The sequence below is a fragment of the Dermochelys coriacea genome, chromosome 8 (assembly GCF_009764565.3).
Source record: "Dermochelys coriacea isolate rDerCor1 chromosome 8, rDerCor1.pri.v4, whole genome shotgun sequence".
Lineage (NCBI taxonomy): Eukaryota > Metazoa > Chordata > Testudines > Dermochelyidae > Dermochelys > Dermochelys coriacea.
Genome location: NC_050075.1, coordinates 50,508,084 through 50,533,205, shown reverse-complemented (window position 1 = coordinate 50,533,205; position 25,122 = coordinate 50,508,084). Strand labels below are relative to the sequence as shown.

At 49.4% G+C, this 25,122-nt stretch overlaps 1 protein-coding gene across 1 annotated transcript in view; it reads right to left on the bottom strand.

Annotated features, from left to right (window-relative positions):
• Positions 1–14,888, bottom strand: part of PAPPA2 (pappalysin 2) — a 173,316-nt gene extending 158,428 nt beyond the window's left edge. The window contains exons 1-4 of the mRNA XM_038413484.2: positions 14,803–14,888; positions 13,934–14,100; positions 12,703–13,599; positions 1,732–2,794 (exon numbers count right to left, since the gene is read on the bottom strand). Of these exons, the coding sequence (XP_038269412.2) occupies positions 1,732–2,794; positions 12,703–13,599; positions 13,934–14,100; positions 14,803–14,888 (2,213 nt within the window). The remainder of the gene's footprint in view (positions 1–1,731; positions 2,795–12,702; positions 13,600–13,933; positions 14,101–14,802) is intronic.
• Positions 14,889–25,122: the final 10,234 nt, after the last annotated feature.

The following is a 25,122-nucleotide window of genomic DNA, read 5'->3' as shown; positions in this document are numbered from 1 at the left end:
ATAAGCAAGAGATCCCCAGTACTTAGCCCTAAAGGTCATACAGAGATTGATTGTTATAGAAGTGTCTCTTATTTTCTGAAACTTAAGATTGTAACTCGTTTGTGTATGTATGCTTACCTGCTTTAATCCTGTAAATAACTCTTGTTTCCTTTTCTTACTTAATAAATCTGTATGTACCTTATTATAATGTTCTCTTTGTAAGATCTAAGGTGCAAGTGACCTGGGGTAAGGGACTGGGAGTCACCTGAACATTGCTGTGATTTTTAATGCCAAGGACCATCTATCACAAAGATAAGCTTTTCTCAGGAGCAAGCCAGATGGGCGTACCCAAGGGAACTGTCTGCGACTCCATGTTAAGGTTGTCATAGTACCTGAGGAGCGTACACCTGATGAGTGGTTGGTGAAATCTAAGTATAGAACGCAGAGCCAATTAGGGGTTTGTGCCCTGGTCCCTAACCATCTGCCCTGAGGTTGGTACCCACTCTCTTGAATCATTGCAGGAAGGGTTCCAATGGCGCTAGAGGTGCACTAGGGCTGAGCCAAGAACTCTGGCACCTTGTACAGTTTGCAGGCAGGAAAACCGCCCTTAGAGGCCTCTTGAGATTCACAGGAGGTGGGATCTCTCTTCCCTACAGCATGGGACAGGGCATTCCAGGGGGATCTCTCCAGATGTTTCCAGATTTATTCATGTGATTCCCAGCTTTTCTGCAGAGCTCTGAAATCCTGATGAGTTGCAGCTCCTTCTTTTTATGCATCCCACTCCCCCCCCATCTTTTATTTTTGTTTGCATCTTGCACTGAGATAGTTCCACTTATTGAATGTGTGGGTTTTTTAACAACAATGAAAGGGTACTGATGGAGAAGTGTTTGCAGTACACACCTCAGTGCAGTACACAGTGCAGTACACAGCTCTCTGTAATCCCACAATTACTCGCATAGACACAAACGGACAGATTCACTGGTGCACTCTGGCTTCTTAGTACCACACTGACATGGCAAAGCAGCAGTGAACTTGGCTCAACTGCAGCGACACCAAGTAGCTGGAGGGCACTGGTGAATCTGATTCAGAGATTTTTAAACCAGATGAGTTCTATAGCCTGATGCTAACTTTGTTTCGTCTCTGCTCACCTGGTCTCAGATCCTAGTTATGTAAAAATGAAATGAATTTCCTAGTTCCTATTGGATGTTTGTCCACCGAAAAAACAGCCACTGTGAATTTGGAAAATGACAGGAGCCCCTCAGAACAGGCCCAGGACTGGAATAGCAGGGGCTAAAGATAAGAGCTAAAGTATGCTGAGAGAGAGAGATGTAAAGCTAGTGCTAGGCATAAGCAGACTAAGTGATTGCTTAGGGCCTTGAGTAGTGCAAGGGGGCCCCCTATTTGCTTTTGATTATAAGAACTTGCCTGTTTTAGTATTGTGGGGGGGAGCGGATATTCCTGCTAAGGCCCCCCCATGCGCTAGCACCAGCTCTGGAGAAGTGTGTGGAAGAAGGGGCTGTGTCAGGACTACAATGGTGGAGCTACAGGTCAGGGCTCAGGTGCACTAGAAGATGTGGACATGAGAATGGAACAGCAGGGGGTATTCCTGGACAGAGGTGCGCTGGCAGAGCCATGTGTATGGGGAGCCTAGCACTGGACTAGGAGAGGTATTGCCTTGCGTGCACACAGGTGCCCTGGTAGAGCTGTGTAGGAGCCTACACTGCTCCTGAACCTCCCCATGCCCTTGCCTACCGTTGGGGCGAGTCTGGGTCGAAACAGGTCCTCCGGACGTCAGCTACCTCGGGGTCGCAGCAGTCCCCATCGTCGAAGTCGTCCAGCATGTTGTTGCACTCCATGTGGCAGACGCCATCCCGTCTTTTCCAGGAGTAGCAGCGCCCCTGCAGGCGGCAGTCACCCCCGTCGTAGCCAGTCAGCGGGTGCTCGCACTCCGGGTCGCAGTGGTCGTTGCCAATCTTGCTGGGCTCGCAGTTGACCAGGATGGTGCGGTGGCGCAGGGAGGAGTTGTGCACCTCGTGCAGGCTCAGCTGCCAGCTGATGTTGTAGCGGGCGAAGGCCTCGCTCAGGGCCTGGTGCTGGCGTGCCACCTGCTCCCGGCTGACAGTGGGGTGGAGCCCCTGGTCGTCATGGATGTTGACCACCCGATACCGCACCACCTTCTCGCTGCGCAGCGGCCAGTGCCCGTTGTAGCGGGAGATCAGCTCCACGTTGTCGCAGGCTGTTTGCCCGCAGGCTGGGGGCACCAGTGGAGACAGCAGCTCAGGCTCCGGCAAGTGGAGGGACTCGAGCGGCGGGTAACCCCCGTCCTTGAAGGCCACCCACTGCTCCTCCAGGCGGGTGAAGCCGGCCACAAGCACCATGGAGGCCTCCCCACTCTCGCTCTTCTGTAAGAAGCCACGCTGCAGCCTGGCCTGGGGCAGAGCCATGCTCCAGAGCGCCAGTGACGCCAGGTGCCCGCGGAAGTTGTGCCCGTCCTCGGAGCCGTCCCCTCCCAGAATCAAGCTGCGGCAGGAGGCCATGAAGGGACTATGCAGGGCACCGGCCTGCCAGTTGCTGTTGCTGACCCGCACCCCGTCCAGGTAGAGTGTCATCCGCTGCCCGTCGTACGTGGCGGCCACGTGAATCCAGGTGTTGAGCTGATAGCGGCGGTAGCCAGACACCACGGTGGCTCTCCTCATCCGGTCTGTCCTGAGCGAGAAGAAGAAGCGGGCATCCTTCTTCCCTGGGTGCTGCAGCGTGCGAATGCCCAGCGCCCAGCCCTTGTCGCTGGCCGTGTGGGAGCAATTGTCAAACACACCTGCAGGGGGCAGAAGGAGAGAGCAAAGAAGGGACTCATAAAACGTAAAGCGAGGGACAGGAGAGACTGACAGGAAAGCAGCCCGGCCAAGCGACAGGAGAGCTGGGACTCCTGCTGCTGTGCCCCACAGGGGTTCGGAGGGTCTGGTGGAACCTGGCAGAACCTCTTAAACCCTCACTCTGCTGCTGAGCTAAAGGATGCTCTGCTCTGGGGCCTGCTATGGGAACCAGAGGGCTCCATGTCCTGGTGCCCTGTCCCGAGGCTGAAGCCATTCCACAGCGTCCTCCTGGAGATTTCTCCCCCTCCTGCCCACCTGCCCAGCACAGCCCACATCTCGCGGAGGGCGGGTGAGCTCATGGCTAATGCAGGCCCTTTCTCAAGGCCTACACATGCTCTCCCCACTCCCCAACCACCCATGCATGACACATGCCCTTGGAGAGTGCTTCCAAGGGCCACGCGCTACACTTCCTTGATACGAGGCCCTAAATGAGTACAAGCACCCACACCTGGCCCCGTCACAGAGCTGCTGCCACTAGAGTCAGAACTTCTGTCGACCGAGCGCTGGAATGGGCTGAAATCTTGCCCTGCTCACCACAGCTGGGCCTGGCGGGCGCTTCCCTGGAGACACTGCCTAGCTGGTACACTAAAGCAATGGCCTAAGGACACTTTGCATTTCCTTGAAATTCATAGCTGCCACTGGCAAGACACGCTGCAGGAACCCACGCCACCATGTCAGCTAGAGAACCTTCCACCAGTGGAATCCTCTGGCGCGTCCCAGGCATGGACGTCATAGGTCAAGGGAGGCTAAGCCTCCCCAAATAGCCAGGCATGGCCCCACTCATGCTCTGCTGTGAGGCACTGCCCACGCTGCTCCTCTTCCTGCCCTTGCTCAACCTCTCCCCTAAAGCTGGTGAGGACTGGGGCTGGAGCTAGGGTGGATGGGCTGGCAGGCCGGGACTTGGGGTGGCTGGGGCTGGGCTCCTCCGGCCACAGTGGGGAGCACAGGGCTCCGGCAGAGAAGGGGGGCAGAAGGGTGGGGCCTCTGGCAGAAGGGGCAAAGCCGGGGTCTAGCCTCCTCAAACATGCGGTTCACAGGCCGCCCATGTTCCCAAGCCCTTAGCCGACCCAGAAAGCATTGCTGTCTCTCCGGGGAGGGAGGAGGTATCTAAAGCAGCGGCGCAGTCAGGAGAGCAACACCAGAAGCAATAACTCAAAACACATGTCATCTGTTTTTCTGTTGGGGGAAGGGGCAGGGAAGGGGAATCTTGGCCAGATTGAAAACACAAGCATAAATGAACCTGATCCGAGTCAAGAGAACAGGCCGCTGGGTGCTCTGCCGGGTGCCACTGCTGTCTGCAGAAGCAATTAGCAGGTGGAGGAACAGCTAGGGGAGGGGAGAGACTGATGGGAGAACAGGACAGAGAGTAAGCAAAGGGAGGAAGAGAGGGAAAGGGGAGAAGGGAGGGAAGGAGAGAGCGCGAGTCTGAAGCAAGCGAGGTGTTTTTGAGCAGCTCTCCGTACAGTGTTCCTCTGGGATGGGATTAGATGCTAAGCTTTTTATCTGCAGGCCAAAGCTTTTAAGAATTAGAACACGGCAACCCCAAGCAAAATAGACTCCTCCAGGAGTTGTTTCCCTAACAGCTTCGAGACAGATTTACAGCTTTGCTTCACGCTCTAGTTTTCTTCTCAGTCATGCACTCAGCATGGGTGGGCGAGGGTCAGAGAGGGAAAGGAAGGACTCATTCCCCCAGACCTGGTACAGCACAGACAGGTGTGATGCAAGCCACCTGTATTCCGCAGCAATGCACCTCAGTGCAGCTAGAGGACTGCTAGCTGGGAAGGGCAGGTGAGTCTCCAAGTCTTCCATATTTTTCTCAGGTATAATTAATTTTCAGTGGGTTTGCACTAGCAGTGGGTTTGGCCTCACGTCTCTTTGAACCTACCCTTACATGCATTTGGGGGAGAGGGGCAATTTTCAAAAGTGCCTAAGTGACCGAGGCAGCTAAATCCCATTGGCTGTCATTGAAACATCCTAAGGATGTATGTCACGTTTGGAAATGGGCCTTAAACCAACCTAACCCTAAGCCACTCAGGGCCAGATCTTTAAAGGTATGTACATGCCTAATGAAATTTTTAAAAGCCAATAGGCTCCTAACACTCACTGAAATCAATAAATGCCTGCAAAAATCCAGCTAGGAGCCTAAATACCTTCAAACAGCTGGCTCTTCGGCATTTTGAAAACGTTACCCTTTGTGTTTCAAAACCAGCTTAAGTTAAACTGGTGCAACTTTCTCCTGCAGACAGGGCTGTCAATCAGTGTTTAAAGAGATTTAGCCAAAGTGGTGCAAAGCCCTGTGTGGACACATTCAGTTCTGTATAAAGCAAGCCAATGTCAGTTTGGCTTAAACCAATTCCTAGTCTGTCTAATTTAGGGTTTTATACTGCTATCCATCACTGGAGTATGACAGTGTTAACTGACTTGAGCTAAACTGTAATTAGCCTGGTTTATGCTGACATCAGTGTGTCCACACAGCCCTTTTGCACCAATTTAACTAAACCTTTTTTTTTTTTAATCACATCTTCAAATTAAGCCAGCACCACTTTCTCATGTAGACAAGTTGACTGAGATTTTCCAAAGTGACTGGGGTCTCGGAGGGCATCAACGTTTGGGTGGCCAGTTTGAAATACCTTTCAAGAGAGTGGATGCTCTGCCCCAGACCCCTTTTCAAGGGTCTCTAATAGGGCACACGAAATCTGAGGCACCCAGAATCACGGCTCCCTTTTTAAAATCTTGGCCCTCACCTAAGCCCAAGAGCTCACAGCAGCAAAGTGGAATTCAAACCATCTAGAAAACCCAGCAAACAGAAAAGCATCTGAGCCCTCCAACCTCTGTCTGGGGATCCCACCTTGAAGGGAGAATTCATGATAACTCTTCAACACTACTTCTCTCCCTGCCTCTCAGAACCCCTTGCCCTCCCGTTCACTATCGAGACACATCATTGCCAGATGTGGTGGCTCCCACGCAGAGATGTCAGACACTGCTAATTGTACCTGTAGTGCGTTATACACATGCCTCTCACACGCATACCCTTTCCTCTTGCTCACAACTTCAAGATGTCCTGTGCTCCAATACCGCTCCTGAGTCTGCCCTCTGTCTTATTCCTGGGGCACTTTCAGAGCCTCCTCTTCTCAGTCTCCTGCTTCAATGCATCTCTCTCTGCTGCTGTACTACAGAATGGCTCCCTTTTTGCTAAGGTCTTGTCTACACACAGACGTTGCCCTGGATTAATTTAAACCAGTTTAGAAACAGATCAAGTCCTGGTCTATACTAGGAAACTAGGTCAGTATTACTCCCTGAGCAACTCAGTTAAACCAACCTAACCCCAGGTGTAGACAGCACTAGGTCGACAGGAGAATGCTCCCGTCAACCTAGCTGCGGCCTCTCGAGGAGGTGGACCACCTACACCAATGGGAGGTAGCATCTTCACTGAAACGTTACAGTGACACAGCTGCAGTGGTGCCGCTGTAGTGGTTTGTGTGTAGACATGCCCATAGTTAAACTGGCATAAACCTGTGTTGACACGCTTATATGGCCTTAAATCTGGCTTGAATCAATTTCCCTTTCACCTGTCAATTACCTGTAATTTGCAAGTGCAGGCCAAATCAATACAAGCCGGGTTTAAACTGATTTAAGAGGGTCCACACGCAAGGCTCAACTAAACTGGTTTGTAGACCTCGCCTGAGACTTACTTACAACCAAAATGGTACAAGCTTCTCTACACACAGACCAATGCGTTTCAAGTTCACAGCACCCTCTGCCATTCCAGTCCTGTCTTTCTTCCTATTGCATGTCCAACCTGGCCATCACCATGGTATCTAGACATTATGTATACAAACGAAGGAGCAACAGTGATCTGGAAAGCTCATACTTTCTATCCCTCCACAGCCTTCATGGTTTTCCTCTTGCTTATGTTCCCTGGGGAAGTTGTAGCCGGGCGTTCTGTGGTCTTCTCTATTTCAGAGAGGCCTGTGCAAAAAGATATGGAGGAGGAGGAGTAGCCACTCATCCTGACCCTTTGGAATATGTCCAAGGAAAACAAGCAGAACCAGGTTAAGATGACTCCACTAATTCTGCCAGATCTCATAAACAATCCAGCCTTGTGGTCAGCTATGCCAAAGGCTGCTAATACATCTCATATATGATATCAGCATGGATGTTCCTTGCATGTACAGGTCACCCGCTGCCATGCTAAGACCAGGCACGGCACCACTGCACTTCAATCCCGACCTATAATACCTCTTGATAATCCAGGCCAGCAGCTCTGCCCTTGCACCTGACCTTCAAAGATTTCAGCAAAGGCAGGGCCGAGTTAAAGAGGAATTCTGTCCCAAGTTTTGGAGGCGATGACATGGAGAATTACATCTTAGAAAATAATCCACAGCAGCTGCTTGTTGTGATGTTTTCAAGAACTAAGACAAGAAGAGAGGGGAGAAAAGGGGAACAGAGAACAGAAGCTGCTATTCACATAATTGATAACCTGGGCTAATGCTAGACATGTGTCCCAGAGGAGACAGGAACTAGGAGAAGGCATGTGTATTGGGCCATTCCACAGTGGAAGGGATGAGGTGAAGTAGTAACGCCCTGGGAAGGCAGGAAAATAGAGCCCAGCCAAGAGAGCAGAGTGCTGGGGATGCTGCAAAAGAGGGAGAGAATAATCAATAGGCTCAAGAGCAGCAATGGGGAGAGAGCAGGATCCATTCTCAGATGCAAGGAACAAGGCATCTTCAACTCTTAGAGAAAGATACTCTGGATTGGAGGAAAGCCTGAATGCCTCGACAGGCAGAGAATAGCACTTGCTAATGAAAGGTGGATGTAGATGGGATGTTAGTTAGGGAGCACAAAGGGTTGGGTAAGGCAGGGAGAGCTGGCAGGCGTGCTGGGTTTCAGGTGGATCAGGGAAGATGAGCGACCAGAATTCAAATGCAATGGTGGAATCTTTTCCAGCTGCAAAAGTTAGAATGTAGCAAACATCTGAGTAGAGGAAGGATGGTTGGGAGAAGTGTTCATGGGGACAGTGGAGAGTCAATACTCAGGATGTTGAGTGACACCTCGTGAAAGAAACCAAATCAGAACAGCAAGTGATAGTGGACTGGACCTTGCACACATCTTTGCTGGCAGTGAGCACTGATTTGGACACGCCCCTCTCAGGGGTCCAGAAAGTGCTCCCTCCCCTCCCCTAGCCATGAGTGAGTGGTGTCAGCATGAAATAAAGATTAGGGGAGTAGAGCAACTTTAGCAGGGAGCCGCAAGGTGGAAGGGAGTGGGCAGAGGGGGGATTAGAAGGTGGAAAGAGGGAGAGAAGTTTGAAGGGGGCCACAGAAGAGGCTTGAAGTGTGTCGTGGAAGCAGAATGAGGGTGAAGTGGGAGAGGTGGGTGAAGGAGAATGTGGCTAGAAGCCAAAGGAGTGGTGAGCCTGAGGGATGAAAGAAAAGAAAAGGAAAAGGAAAAGGAAACCAAGTAATAATACAAATAATAGCCATTCATCTCTGGATCTCAGCATGCTTTATAAGGGAGTTGAGCCTTATTATTCCCCTTTTACAGATGGGGAAACTGAGGCACAGAAAGGGCAAATGATGTTCCTTAAGACACACAGTGGTGCCCTGTCCACCGCACTGTGATGCCTTCTGCAGAAGAAGGGGAGGAGTTGAGAAAAATGCACAGGTCATGGGAAACCAATCCCCGGGCCATGAAGAGGCACAGCCTGCTACTCCCTAACACAGACTGGTAGCTAAGCGAGAGGGGTAGCAATGGAGTAATGACTCAGCCCAGGTGGGCCATGCAGACAGGATGCCCGGGTGGAATCATAGGGAAGCCAAAGCCAGGACACACTGACAAAGGAACAATCCCTGGTGCAACAGAACCAATGAAGAGGGGAGAGTTCTGAGGGTGTGGAGATGCCAGAAGGACCAAGCTACAGGGAAGCTCAGGCCTAGGATGGCTAAGCCCAGGGGACCTCACTTAGCGGGTAACAAAGACAATGGGAGGGATCCAGTTCTGTTATCTACCTCCACTACCACCTATAACATCTTTGGGTAGGGAGAACCCCTGACAACACCACAGGCACTCTGGGCCACTATGACAGTCCCGTCCTCAGGCTCCTGCACTGATGGGGGTGGAGAGGAAACACTGAAGAGACCAAGAACTGGCGTAAGCTCAACATGCATGACAGCACAGGCAGTGCCACCTGTGCCCAGGAAACTGCTCCTCCCACATGCAGACAGAGCTCCCAGCTGTGGACAGAGGGGGGCAATCCGGCAGTGGCTCAGGGCTGAGGTGGAAAGGGAGAGTAGCGTTCGGCTGACTCAAGCCCTAGAACCCTGGAGCTAGTGACTAACGTCATGGACAGTCGTCATGGACAGTTCTCTCCTCTATCTCCCAGCCCCTTGAAAATCTGGCTAGCCGGGCAGGCCAAACCCAACACCTGCAGGCCAGAGAGCCAGAGCCAAACAGCTGCCCAGCTGGTGTATCTGCGAACAGAGTGGGGAGGGCATGGAACCTCTCAGAGGGCCAGCGGGCAGCACAATTAACACCATGTTTCTGTTTCCTTTTGTGCTGCTCATCTCTTTTCTCCTCCTTGCCTCTCACCCAGCACCTGCGGCTGCTACTGCAGCAAAGATGCAGCTGCCGCTTCGGAGACCCAGGGAGCTCCTGCTGCTATGGCAAGCGCTTGCCAGACTAGTGGAAAAAAAGACATTCCAGCTACTTTCCCTTGAGGTTAAGTGGAGTTTCCGTTGGTGGAGGGAAGCCTTCTGAGCTACGATGGGGTTACAGAAGAGCGTTAGGGCAGATGAGGGAGACCATCCATAAACGCTCACAGTGGGCTGCAGGGAGGGGATGAACACACACAAGATCAAACAGGAAGAGAAGAAGCAGAAAAGTCTTCTACACACCCATAACTGAACGTCCTCAACCTGTAAACTCTTTTGCCGCCATTCCCACATTTGACGTATACCAAGCGAGACACAAATCTTGACCAGCCTATCTAATACCAAACCCCACCCACAGCACCCCCCTGGCCTCAGAGGGTGGCTCCTTCTCTAAGTAGGTCTGTGAGCCTCTCCTCACCAACCTGCCATACAGAGCCAGCTCTCATGTTTTCATTCCAAGTTCTGAACTCCTGATCCACCTGAGCCAAGCCCAGCACCATCTCACAGCCGTTTCATGGCCTTTAAGAAAAGATTTGGTGACCTAGTTCACAGTGGACAAGTGTCTATAGTCCAAATGCAGCCTCAGCAGAGAGGCCTAGAATACATCGCGCCATGGAGACTGAACTCCCTTACCGTGCTAGAAGGGCTCACTCAAGAGCAGGACACAGACAGGGTGCTGGGGTGAGGTGAGGGAAGTCTAGCTGCTGTCACTTGTGCTGTACCTGCTCTGTTGCAAAATAAAGGCCTTGTCGTCTCCAGGGCGGGTGGGTCAACATCTTTCCCCAGCACTAAATTCACTAATGGCCGGTGGAAAAAAAACTCCTTAAAAGTTTATCAGCTATGCTCCCGCCACAAAGCTCTTCTCCTTTCTTTCCTCCCAAAACACCTCTCTCTAGCCATCGAGCCAGGCCCAGAGAGAAGACATATTTCTGCACAGGTGCAGACTGGGGAGCTCGCCCTGTCCTTAGGATTCCTGTGGTTCGAACCAGACTGGTCTGGCTACCTTTGTGCGTGGCAATAGTGCCACCCTGTGGCCAGCAGGCACATATTCCCTGCAGCCAGATCTCCCAGGGGGTTCCTTGGACAAAAACCAGGAGGAACTTCACTGCTATGTTCTGCTGAAGGGAACTAAACACAGGAGCCCTGCCAAGTAAGGCTGGGAATGTGGGAGAACAGCAGTGGCTAACTCAACTGGGAAGAATGGGAACCCCCCCCCCGCAAGCCTGCAGAACAGCAGCGGGATGCAGTGGGGATTTTTAAAGGAACCCTATGAGCTCAAGAAATGCCCCCAAAGAATCTTTTCACTTGTCCTTGCTTCACCTAGCCCAGAACCAGCTGATGAAAGGAAACATAGAAAGTAGTTAATAGTTTGAATCCGGTCTAGACTTCGGTCTGAATTTCCCCAAAGCCGAGTGGTGTTTGGGGCTATGGGGAGGTTGTTTCAGACACATCTCTAATGACAGCATATGGCTATTTCACTCGGGGGACCTCTCTGCGATGGCCAGTGACTGGGTTCAATTAACCCGAAGTGTCACCGTCAAGCTGTTACCTGCCACAGCTCAGACAAAACGCAGCAGCACAGAGAGGTGGAAATTAGGTGAGGTTCATTTCCTGCATGTACATATTATTCTTCAGATGTTCCTAAATGGCAGTAATTTTTTCCAGTAATGATGATAGTTATAAGACCAGATGAGTATGGGAGAAAGGTCAACTTGGTCTGAACTTAATAGGGACAAGTGGATCAGTTTGACTACAACAGAAACTGATCCCAACCTTCACCCAAAACTGCTTATTAGAGGCTCAAAAAAACAAACAAACAAAAAACACCACACACAACCACCCGGTTTGATTAATTTTCCCAGCCATTATCCTTCCATTTCCCCTGTGTCCCTCCTCTTTTCAGCCCCCATTCAGGTCTGGAATTTCCAGAACGCCAGGAGGAAGGTTTGTCTCACAGTGTTTCTAGACTGAATGGAAGTGAGAAGTCGTCAAATCTCCTGAGGGACTTGAGCTTTCTCGACCAATGTTAAAGACCCAAGAGGTTTGCATAGTTCCTGCAAGGTTTAGAGATGCATCCAACCTTTTAGGCACTTATTGGAACTGAATCTGAACTCCAAATCTTTTGGGTGAACCTATCATTTAAGATTAGGGACAGACTTCAGGTACCTGAGGGGCATGTCAGGTCCACATGTTCCCAATGACTCGTTGATGGGAAAGATTAATAATCTTGTTTCCCATTTCAGGGTATCACACCATCCAGCTAGTAGCTGCCAGGTGTTTATCGCATAAGGACATACCTCCACTGATCAGTCCCAGATGCTGTTTTCTATTCAGTACTGGTGCCAGCAGCAGGTTAAGCAATTCTCAGATATTTATTTCCCCAAGGGTCTCCTCCATGAAAACTCCCAGACCACACAGAGTTGCTGTCTGGAGATAAATCTCTTAGTCTGAAAAAGATTGGGCCCACCTCCCCATAACCCTGCACCCTGTGTAGCCATTTACACAGGTGCAAAATGGGTGTAAAGCGCTACCGAATCAGAATGGTAGGTGATCTAAACCTGCTTTGTACAAATTGCAGGGCAATGGGGAATCAGGTCCAGAGGTGCCAATTTGAACTAAGTCTAAACTCTGCACCTTTAGTATCAGGCAGTAGGAGCTTTGAGGGATTCTGCTGGAAAGTTCTGCTGGCTCTGGATCAGACAGCCAGGATTGTGTTTTATGACCGGCATGGCTTGGCTCACACAGTTGGATGCCTCTTCACCTGCTACTTCTTAAACCTCCCAGCACCTGCATGCTCTGGATGCACAAGCCCAGTTTGCGGCTGGGGGAGCGGTTACCAAAGGGCAGCCCAGGGGTACCCAGTTTGAAGAGATGGAGTCAGTAACCATGCCACTCTGTGCCCAGCTCTACAGTTGGACCTAAATGGAGTCTATTCATCTAGCCCACTCTTCTCCCTAAGGTGCTGGGGTTCCAGATCCAAGGGAGCCTAGTTCTAGCCCATCCCTGGCTTTACACATCTCTGCCTGGGGCTGGCACTTTGCCTCCCATGCAGCACTGCTCCAGGAGAGACCTTTCCCCATTGGTATATGGGAGCTTATGCTCTCCCCCTGCACTCTGTGGGGTTTGACCGCCGTCGGCCACAGGCTGGCACACACCCCACTCCCCCAGCAGGGCGCTGCGCTGGCACAGGGTCAGCTCACCTGCTATGATGGCCGGGTTGCTTTGTCCTCCCTCCGGCTTCACCCAGACCTCGATGGTGAACTCGCCCCTGGGGACCTCGGGCAGGACCTCGGGCCGCACCAGCAGCTGCTCCCGGCTCCCGGAGAAGTAGAGGGCAGAGAGGCCGCCTGGAGGGGGGGAGCTTGGCCCTCCCCAGCCCGAGCCGCTGCGCCGCCGGGAGAGCTGGCGGGGCCTAGCCCTGGGGCGTGCGCGCTGGTGCAAGTCATCAGGCTCTTCCCACGTGTCCTCCACGCTGCTGGGCTCCGCGCTCCTGCGCTCCCGGAGCCGCCCCAGCCCCGGGCCTCCCCCGGGGCTCCACGCCGCGGCGTCTCGGCCCGTGGACCCGGTGCTGCTGAGAGACTCTGGGGCGCCGACGCTGCGCGCCCCGTCTCCGCGGAGCTGTGCGCCCGGGCTTTGCGCGCCTCTGCCCGGGTAGAGCGCATGGGGGTGGTGCTGCGGGATGGCCCTGGCTCGCAGGAGCTTGGTCCCTAGCCAGCATGGTTCCCCCTCCAGGGAGCCCTGGTTCTGGTCCCTCTTCAGCGCCAGCGACCGGGGGTGTCTCCAGGCTGGGTCAGAGTCAACAGCGCTGAGCACCCAGGTCGCTAGGAGCAGGGGTGTTGCCAGCAGCATGTTCTTGCGCACCCAGGACCTTGAGCCAACTGGGCAGGTGGACGGGGGTAAGCCGAGAAACACCGGGCTTTTAATTGATACACGTGGCGCCGCCTGATCGCCTGCGCAGCGCGCTTCACCCAGCGGGGTCAGGGAATCGTCTCTCCCCGTTGGGATCCAAGCCCAGGTGGCTCTCTGCCCTTGCCCACTGATCTCCTGGAGTCCCTGCTCTGCTCTCTGCCTTTCCCTGGGTCTCTCCTTTCCACTGCCTGCTCAGGACACACCGCTCAGGTTTGGTGTGTTGGACAGCTGCTGCTAGCAAATGAGCGTTTGGTCATGTTCCCACATGGCTCTCCGGCTTGCGCATCCCTTCTCAGGTTCACTTCACAAACTTCCCTTCAGCATCTTTCCGGGCAGAACCTGTCTCTGCTCCTTTCCCCTCGCCTTCCCTTTGCAAGGCGTTCCTTGTTCTCTCTTCCCGCTCCTCTCGGGTTGGTTTTGGGATCACCCTCAGAGTGACCGAGGGGCACCTACAAACACGATCAATAGCCTCCCCCTCTCCACAGAGGAGTTGGAAGCATGCAACGCAAGCTAGTGCTTAACTTCCATCATCAGGGTTTGTCCTCGGTTTGCAGCTCCTTCCTCGGGTTGGCTTTTGGGGGCTATTCCCTTCCTGTAGACGGTCCACTTTCTTTTCAGGTGATGCCCAGTCACTGTCTGGCTCTGCGGTCCCTGAGAGATCTGCGCCCTTCTTGGAGTCTTGTAGGCTCCTGCGAAGGAAAAGACACGAGGGCAGCGCATCAGACGCACTTATCGAGAAAGTCTGGCTCTCCCCCTCGCCCTGTTTGTTTGCTTTATTTTAAAATGATGATGATGATTGATGTCCCATGCGCATCACTCCCCCCCCTCCTTCCCTCTTCCTTGTCCCCTCCTCCCTTCTGGAAGTCATCACCTCCTCACATGGGCACTGGTGGATGCTGCCCCTCTTGTTTGCACTCTTGTTCAGCCCAGATAATCAATAACAATCCACCAATAATCTCTTGTCTCCCCCCCGCCGCCCCATTCTAGAGTGATCCGGCCAAACTCTTGCTCAGAGACACGAAATTAACACACTTGCCGCACCTCCCCGCAGTCTATCTCACTTTGCAGTTCCATTTAAGCGATGCCTTTTTGCGACTGGTTTTCTTCACGCTTGCTCTTGAAAGCCAAAGTGGTCTGTATGCTACTGGGGATGGGCAATTGCGGGGGGAAGGGTGAGTACAATTATTATAATAATTAATTATTATTAATAATGTATCACTAAGAGCCCAGCCGTAGTTATTCTGTGGGAAGCATCGTTCTGAGGTTGCATGAATCTCTCTCTCTTACTGGAAGTGCCTCTGAGACACTGCTAAAGCATCAGCTACAGAAATGCAGAGGACAGCACATGAAATGAACAGGATCAGACCAGGAACCTGACAAGGAGGTCTCACACGGGACAGCGATAAACGGGCAAAGAGTCTTTCTCCCTGTTTTGCCATGTGTTATTCTTAGATACCGGCGATTTCTCACACTCCATCTCTATTACACAGAGGCACCCACACCTTCGCTACTTCTGCCCAGAGCGACAGGTAGCAAACCCGCGTGACTTCCCTTTGCTGGCCAATGTAAACCCCCTTCTTCTCCTTTTCTCTGCTGAAGTCGCGCACAAAGAGCTATTTTGACAGCATGTCCCTTTCTTAGCCTGGGGGGTTTCTTTACCTTTGCTAGACACGAACCCCACCCCCCACCTCCAGTCCGCCCACCCCGAAATAAAACACCTCGTTTCATGGAATGGGTGTCTCCAGGAGAGGCTTAAAATGCGCGTCCCAGAGCGTAGCTGGCACCCTTGTGCAATCCGTACGCGAGCGGGGCTGAGGACAGTCTTCTGGGTCTTCTTGGCTGGTGGTCTGTGAATGCTCCCATCTCTGGTCCCACTCTCCGGGCTGCTTCCCCTCCCCCCTCCCTCCCTTGCTGAGCCTTAGTGGTGGAAACGGGAGCTGCTGGCGAAAGGTGGGACGAGGAAGAGGAAAATGCAACCCATGAGAACGGGGCGCTGGGGAAAGTGGACGGGTGGGAGAAGGGCAGAGACAACAAGCGGAGCGAGAGAACCAGGTGCAAGGAAGAATCGCGGGCTCCTCCCCCTTCCCAGAAGGAAGGTTTCATGGCACTCCTTGCACGGGAAAGAATAACATGCTGGCTTGTCCCCCGTTTAAAATGGGAAGTGAGCTTGCATCATCTCCACTGTCCTTGCCTGTTATTGGGGATCACAAGCTGAGTCATTGCTGTTCAGCATCCATTCATAAGGTTTCAACAAGCCTCTGCACAGGTCTCCAGCTTAGCCCCCCCCCCCCCTCATTCCATAGCTCACCACTCGCCCGTTCTTGGCAGTCCAAAGGGGTTTTATTATTGTTATTATTATTATTATTATCAATTATTTTTAAAGTTGAACCCTGTCTGTGTTTTCCTCCTCTTGTAACTTTTGCTGTGACATCACAGATCTGCCCGCCCTCTTTCCCTCTGCTCCTCCTTTCCATCCCACCCCTCACCTGGGGGGGAGAAAATCCCTCGTCAAGCGGGGGAGTGCTCGTGTCAGTTCCAACGTGTGAAATTTACAAAGCCGAGAGACCCGGGTGCTCCGTTCCCTCCGCACCGATCCAAGCACCAGACGTCTCCCAGGGATCCCATCTGTTTGACATGTGCGGAAAGATGGGCTGGATTCGAGGGGGGGGGCCATACCACAAAATAAATCCATATCAATCAATTAATTATCTAATTCCACGACACGCCGCGGGTGGGTGGGGGGAATGGCATCAAAAGAGACACACAGGAGCGAGAAGTGCATAGAAACCACCCGCCGAGCCAGAGGAAAAGACGCAGTAGGTGCCAAAGGAAACCCATTTAAAGTGTGGGGGGGGGACGGACAAAAGCCTTCAGAAGTCGTTGATTTGTTTATGAAAAACCCGGGTCCCGCCCTCACACAAGCGCGGGACTCTCAAGGTGGGCACGTTCTGTTTTGAAATCTCAACGAGAAGGGATTTCCTCCGCCCCCCTCCTTCACCCCAAACACTATCTGTGTCGATCAGACTGGAGCTGGGTTGCCAACAAAAGCTGGGAGGCCCCTTCCAGGGTACCGGCTTTCAAACCGGCAAAGCTGGAGGGAATGGATTTGAGGACACACAGCAGGAGCTGGCTGCGTTTTTTTAAGAGGTGGGAGGGGTGAAAGGGATGGGGAGGAATATCACTGTTGGGAAAACTCGAGGGATGAAAGGAGAAAGACAGCACATTTCTTCTCTGAGGACTGCTTAAGAAATGCCTCATCTGGCAGGTAAATGTATAGGGGGGAAGAATTAGAGCTCACAGAGAAACAGGGGAGGACACACCCATACAAAGCAAACAAAGACAGGCAGAATATTGAGACAGAAAATTAAAAGGATGGATCAGAATCTGGGAACCAAGAAAGAAATGAAGTTGGGGGAAAAAAGACAGAAAGAAAAGATAGAACAGGATCACCAACAAAATAATTAGATTAGATAAGAGAGAGAGAGAGAGAGAGAGATTTCCAGTCATCAGGCAAATACAAAATATTGCAAATCTACCTTTGAAAGCTTTCTGTTAGTGCAAGACATATAATGTTACCTGTTGGCTTCTGCTTGTGTCTGCCAAATGGTCTGTCTACAGCATGCACTGGGCCATTGCCAGTAGTTATTGTCTAAAGGGTGTGCAAATTTGTATCAGTGTGAGCTTAGTTCAGTCCTAGATGTAATATAGCTCAACAAATGCAAAGACCACCAGATTGTTTATCTTAGTCTGGTGGTAGTGGTATGATTAATTATTTATTATTAATAATCATCATGCCCCCCAAAACCCTAAACTAGCTAGATTACCACTCCACATGAAGTTCAGAGTCCACAGAAGCGACAGCTGAGAGACCCTTAAAATGGTTTCTGATCGCTGGGGTTCTGATTCAAAACTGGACTCCTTGGGGACAGCCCGTCTGGGACTGATCCAGAGACTGTAGCAATAAAAGTCTCCAAAATATGCACTAAAATGAAGGGTCTATATATAGGATCTGGAGCAGTCCTAGCTGCCTGCTTGATAAAATGACACCCGGAAATAAATATTTCTGCAGCACCATTTACTGGAATCTTATTCAGCGAGTGTTGGGTTGGAAGAAGAGAAATCCTGTGAAGGGTCTCCTTTCCCAGGGAAAGACTGATTTATTGTTCCCACTTCTCGCCTCTGTCATCTGTACTGAACAGAGAGTGATTTCTCCATATACTCGACTTATGCCTTAGTATAAAATTGCTTGCACATGTACTGAGGGGGTGCCAGAACGTGGCAGAGTTAATGCAATTGTAGTAGAATAAAAGATCATTTGGTTTTACATAGACATTTACATGATCATTTCAAGATATTGTGAAGTGCCTTACAAAACAGTGAGGTAGCTAGCAGGACCCAAATCCATTACTAGTGCAAACTGGCACCATGCCAACCAACTGACTTCAGTGAGGATGGCTTTGTAGACCAAACAGCTGCCATCGTGTGTTCAGCAATAGCTCACACACAGCTAAGGACCTACCATTGTTACAGAACAGGATGTCTCGTAGAGCTGTCAGTATTCTCCTCTGCAGATTTCAAAAGGTACCATGGAGTTTTTAACTCTGTGGCCTCCAGAGATGGGCATAAGGGCTGGTGGCTTAATGTTTCAACTGAAGGAGGTCCCCCCTAGCTGTCCAATACTTTTAATAACCCTTGTAATGCACATGGATATGAGGCCAAACCCTGGGTGAGTTGGCTGAAGTCAAGCCCTGGGTGAGTCTTGAACCCACAGCATGGAATTGGAATGCAGAAATGAAGACAAAACCTCAGCTGACAACAGTAGACACTGAATATTAACTTGTGCTGGCTCTAGTGCATTCTCCAGTGAAAATGGGGAAGTTTATGCCAGAGCTACTGCCCCCCACAACTGTGCAGGTAAGATAGAGAAGACAATGCATAGGAGAGGATTCTCTACTGTGGTTAGAACAGATCCTGAGCGACTCCCACTAGATCCAATCATCTGGAACTAAAGCAGTGGGGGTGGGAGGGGTCAGAATTCAGATTGGGATCAAAATTTTGCAGTTCAAGCTTCTTGCTAGTTGGGAATTGAGACTTCTGAATTCTTATCCTGGTTTTGCCCCGACTGTGTAACCTTGAATGATTCATGTAGCTCCTTTGTGTTTCTGTTCCCAAAACTGGGTGTAATAATATTGACCCAGGTCCCTGGGCCCTATTCTGCAGGTGCAGGGTATGAGTGACTCCCACTGATGTCAGCAGAACAGGGGATGTTGTGAGTCCTACAATCTGCAGCAGTGCTTTGAGATCCTCAGGTGAAAAAATTCTATGGACAATAAGTGCAAAGCATTGTGAAAACATACATAAAAATAAATTCATAAAAGACAAATGTGGCCAGTTTTCATGGCTCCACTGGCATTTCAATAATTTTAAAATGCATGCATATTTCAAATGAAATTAACAATTACTGAAGTCTTTACATGTGACGAATGCATGAGAACGCAGACATCCAAATCTGCGCAATGAAGTCTCATAAACATATCGGTGCAAGCAATATGGTAGAGAGATCTTGGGCCTGATTCTCCATCATCCTGCTCCTTTGCAGTCATTTATACCAGTGCAAAATAGGTGAAAAAGGCTAGTAAAGCAGAATGGGAGCATCTTGCACTACTGCACTAGGTGCAGGGCAACAGAGAATTAGATCCCTTTTTTTCCTCCATATTGGCGGCGTCTCTTGATATCATCAAAGTTGCTGTTTCTTCCACTGCAGCAGCAGCACAAAGAACTGACTGAGAAGACTGGCAAAACAATGCCTTACATCAAGCTGCCCCTAACATTGCACCACATTTCATGCAATCGGCCTGTTCCTTGCAGATGGCTGCTGGATGACAAAGAATAGATGTTTGCAGGAGTTTCCACAAACACTTGCAAAGTCTGATCGCGCACTTCAGCTGTCTTGCTTTCCAATTGTCCTATATTTGCATTGAATATCCAACAATCAGCTGTGGTACAAGGCAGAATAACTTTGATTCACATCATGCTGCATACCACGTCGGGTGTATGTGCCCACCGAGATTCTATTACAGTTCTCAGCAACAGAGCCTGGGTCCTTAGCTGGGGGAAATGTAACAGATGGCATCCTCTGTGGGTTACATACATCATCTGGATAGGAAAAGCTCACTGTGAGCTTTTGAGGCCCAACAGTTTGAATAACAGGCAAGCCCACACTTCTATGACAGTCCCCATCTTTGCAGACATGCGGAACTGAACTGCGGACCTCCAGGGCTAAAAGCATGAGTCATTACAAATTGAGCTAAGCAGCTGGCCTCCCTAGCTCAGGTGAGGAGACATTCACATTGTCTATGCACTGGGTGCAGCACATAAAGCAAAGCATGACCAGAGACGGGTGACCCTGCAAAGGATCATAGGTCCAGCAAGCCACCCGACATTCAGCTCTTGTCCTAAGTAGATTAGAAGCCTGTTCAAATGATTAGGACCCCTGAAGCCAGCTCTCTTGGCCTAGCAAGAAGCAGCTTTCTCAGGAGCTTGCTGGGGCTTCCTGCTTCCAGTTGGCCTGTGGATACCATAAGGGCAACTGCTCACACTGTACGTCAGCATTTCCCTGCTGGCCCTAGCATGAATCCACGTGTGCAGAATAAAATACTGGACCCTGATAGCAGTGAAAAATAATGAACTAAATCAATGGGGCCAGCTCCGCAGCTGGTGTAATTCAGCATAACCCCACTGATTTCAACAAATATGCCTTTTACCATTTGCTGTTTCCACAACCATTCCTATCCAGAAAGCCATTTACTAGAATAATCACAAAAAATAACGCAGGCAGAGTGAATTTCTTTTAGACCTGGAATGAATATTTGCAGAATCTTTGAAACAATAGTTATCCCATATATGGTGATTAAAGATGTGTTTCTCAAAAGCAACCCTTAGGTGCTTTTGAAAATCCCATCCTAATATCTTATTTCTCCAGCCAAAAACATAGACTCAGAGAACAGCTTCTCTGGTCGTGAGTGCAGCAGAAATCCAAGCAGGTAGATTGCCCGTGAATGATGTTAAGGATTTAGTTGTTTCCAAGATGGAGTAGTATTTTGCACTGGCTGGCATTGTGAATTAAAGATGAATCCACAACATTGCTCCAAATATGTAGGTGTAGCCATGATGTCTTATGTCCTCCTATTCAGCCAGTTGTATAACACCTGTTTATAGTTTTGCACTGACCAACAAAATAGAAATGTGAAAGGTTCAGGCTCAGTTCGTATTTAATCCCAACCAGCTCCCTTATCTCTGTGAAAACCCATAAAATAGATTTATCCCGAGACATCCTACCTTACCAACAACTCAGAAACGAGCATCCGTCCTTCACTGAACAATAACTGATCTCTCTCTCTCTCTATCTCTCTCGTGGCTTATAAAAGTGGAGCTCAAGACGCACAATAGATGTCCCAAACTCAGCAACTGCTCTGTTGTCTCAGGAAGTGCAGCAACTATACAGAATAGACACAAGGAGCCAAATTTGAACCTGGTATAAGCAGATACAATTCAGTTGACTTCCAGCTCGGGTTTTTCACGCAGCTACACTATTCGGCTAATCTGGCTCTCACCTCCAGAGCAGATCTCAGCTGTGTAAATGACCCAAACAAACATTGGAAATAATGGAGATGGAGGCTGCATTTCAAGAAGGGAGAGCATCATATCATTCACATAGCATATCATACCAAGGTAAAAAAATAGCAACTGATGAGTCAGGAGTTAGGAGCAGGGTCATCCCCATGCAGAGTGTCTGACCAAGAGACATACTATAGGTGGGGCTGGCAGCACCGCCTCTTCCTGAGGGTGCCTCAGACTTCCCATTCTAAGGCCATTTTGCTTATAACTTTGCTAAACTTTAATGGTTTGGGCTGAAATTTTCCATGAATACTTTTGGAAAATTCCAGCCAAAACAGCTCAGCTACTTCAGAGAATGAGGCTAGGGAAGGACACATAGTTTTGCCCATGTTAAAAAAATTCCAGCAGCCTTTTCTTTAGAAAGCTCTAGCACTCCGATGCTTTGGAGTAGGGCCTTTAAGTTTAGCAGGGGTGGCCTTTGTGTAAGAGAAGTGCCTTTGGCTGTCCATCTGAAAAAACACCCCTAATGCAACTTGTTAAAGTTTGTATTTAGCATCTAGATACCAAGGGGAATATGACTGATAGTGTTCCTGGGGAGAGCTGAAGGTATGTTTCCCAGATGATGAAGGCGTGCAGTGGAGTGTCTCTAAGAGGCTGGCTGGCTGAGTTGATTTTAGTGTATTATTAATAGTGTGTTTGGGTGCCTATAGCCTTTGATAGGTGTTTTGTTACTTATATTTAAATCTAAATGCATAAATGTTTGTATTTGGTATGTTTCTTAGGATTGGGGCCAATCAAGAATGGGGCATTGTTGAGCTAGGTGCTCTACAAACATAGAATCAGAGACAATTCCTGGTCCAATGAGATTAATCATCTAAATTAGAGACCTTTCCCTTGTGTTTTCAGCTGGGGACTGTTCCTGTGTGAGAAAGATGAGATAACCACTAGGACCCCAATTCAATGGTCTCCTCATGGAAACCAATCTCTACCATCTCCAAAGTAAAGTATATTTTAGCAATAGGTTGGAACCTGTTAGCAGGAGGAAAAATCCTTGACTCTAACAACCCTGAATACTCCATGTCCAGCCCTCATGCCTACAGTGGTTTGAACCAAAAGCAAGGAGCTGAGCACCTCTAAACTTTTGGGAAGTTAGTTATCTGGATCCAAACACGGTGCCCAGGGCTGCCTCCAATCTTCTTGCTGCGGAACCATCAGCACCTGTTCATTTCTTTGGATGACACAGGACAGGAAAATCAGTTTTGGTTTAATTGTTTTGTTCCCCTCTCCCTCCGCTTTGTTCTGATCCATTACACTGAATTTTGAGGCCTTATCTCATTTCCCAGCTTTCCATGGGGAAAAAAAAGTTTCCAGGGCATGCATGAAGTAATGTTGGTCGGTTCTGTAGCCAGTTTCTTATTAGTGCATCTATTGCTTGGAGCTACTCCAGCATTGCTGGTAATATTTCTCCTGGCATTAGGGAAGGGATTAGAGAAAAGATCTGAAGAAATATGGCACAGCTGGCAAAAAAACAAAAACAAAAAAACCAACCCTGGCCCATGGAGAAAGGATGGAGCAGTTATGCGTTGCAGTTACTATACAACTTGTATGGAATGTGACCACTGTGCCTGGCATTATGAAATCTTCTAGTAGTAGATTAACATCCAACTTGATTTCACTCCACACTGAAAACATTTGGGCCTTGCCTTGACCACACAGTTAGCTCTGTTCTTAACTCCAGTTTTGTATCTTGATTAAATCAAAGGTGATGTTTCACTGCACCAAAGAGGGGTGTTTTTACACAGGTAGCTATCGTGCTGGAAAATCCTAGTGGAGACAAAGCAAGGGAAGTTTTTAATTTTTTGTAATGAGCTGAGGTCAACCTGACACCTACTCACCTGGGGTTGACCTAGAGTAGCTACATTGAAGTGAAAACTACCTACCTTGGTCTCCACTGGGACTGTCCATCAGATACTTCTTGAGTTAGCTATCTTGGTGCAAAACCAGAATTGATTTTGCATGTAGACAAAGCCTAACATGAGAGGTTGTGTTTACATTCTCTCTGGGTTGACACCATCTTAGCTATTCTACATGCAGCAAAATCTCTTTTCGCCTACAGTCACTTTCTTAGTTCAGGGCTTGTTTTCACTGCAGTGTTATCTCAAGCTGTAGTTTAAGTTTTGCCTCCAACCCCACTCCCATCTACTCACAAAAATCACTGGTTTGAGTTACAATCAAGCTAGCTGGCCCATTGGGGTGGAAGATAGGGGAGGGGGAGGGGTTTGGAGCTCCAGTGCTGCTGATGCTTGAACTAGGTAATGTAGTGGGGATGCAGCAACTCAAGGTATGACTCATCAACTGCTAATCAAATCACTCTGCGTCTCTTGAGTGTAGCGTCACAGCATGGTCCCTCAAACTCGCTAGAGTGGAGTCATTCGAATCTAGTAACTTGAGCTAACTGTTGCACTGAGGACAATTGTCTCCTGATCATATAAAAATAACTATATTCTTAGACTGTTGAGGCTGCATGCAACCTTAGCTCTGCCCCTTGTGGGTGTGCCTGCCGATGCGTTCTTGAATGACATGATCACACGGTATCTTTGTCTGCATGACTGTCATCTCATGCAGTGTGAAGGTTGGACAGTGCTCTATGAAAGTGGCAGCTTTTCGATATTGACTTTTCCTCTTTTTTGTTTGCTGTGTGGCATACTGCAGGAGTCCTGCAGACCCCAGTCCTATTTGTTACATAACCTTGCTTCGTTTGGCATCTCAACTGCACGCTGAATGGGGCATCAGTGATGGGGAGGGGGAAATGTGATCAAGTAGTTAAGGCTGTATAGTAATGGACATATACAAAGGGGCAGAGATAAGGTTATGCACACAACCTTCACTTTGGCTTTTCCAGGCTTTTGAGAGCTTCACTTTGCAACCTCAGTGTTCTCTTTATGTCTTCCCTGTGTGGAGTTTCCTAGACTTTTTTCCCCCCTCAAAGAAAAATTCAGCAGTAGAATGCTCTGTCCTGCACAAAACCTGAACACAATGAGTTAAAGGGGAATAAGCCAACACTTCTTCAGAACTGAATGTCTTTCCTTATACATCTTTATATATTGGAGAGGATGAGGCACGCTCCCACCTTCATGCATGGTGTGGAAGAAGGCAGCCTCCCTCAGACCCTACTTCTGCATCATCACAGATCATATTCCACCAGCTCTTACACATTAACTAAAATCCATTGGACTTCCTGCAATGTGCACGTGCACTCTCCCAAGTAAACGGGTCTCAGGCTGAGATCCTCAAAAGGTATTCAACACGCAGTGTACTTACTTTGTTGTTCCTGTAGTTTATACCACATACTGTCTTGTCATTATTTAACTATCTAAAGATTATGACATATAGTTCCTATAAAATATACTATCCCTAATTGTAGTCTGATATCTTGCTATACCCTTTGCACTAAGGACAATAGCTGCACATTCGTGTCCAGTCTGAATTCTTGTGCCTTCCCAAAGGGAATCTCTTAAAGCAGATGCACCTTTGGCCATCATGCCACAGGAAGCATGTATAAATGACATCTGGAGCCAAATCACAATCTCCTATCTAAATGCTACCAAACTTTGAGGGCAGATGGTTTGAATACAAACTGGATGCTGCTGTGAATTATGCAGCTGGACTCTATTGCCACAATGGGCCGATCAAAAGCCCCTTATGCAAACCATCTCAAAATTTGGAGGGTCCAAATCCAGATGCAAATTGCTCAGGCCCCTCTCTAAAGGGAACCAATCTCTCAAAGTCTGTCATACTAGCAGCATGATCCAGCAGTGGGAATGAGGAGATGGTGGAACCTAGAAGTTGTTTTGTACTGCATGCCCACCTAACGACTCTTTAAAGGAACAGTAGACAGCAAGAGGAGTTCTGAGATGAGGAAGCAACCCAGCGACAGAGGAGAAAGAGGAGACCAATTACACAAAACCTGCCTGGCCAGATCAAGCTAAGACAGTCCTCATTTGCAATATCTTTAATGTCTGGAAGAATGAGAAGTTGATATAAGAAAAGGGATAATTGAGTTGAATGGGGTTTTTTGGTCATATCACCTGGAC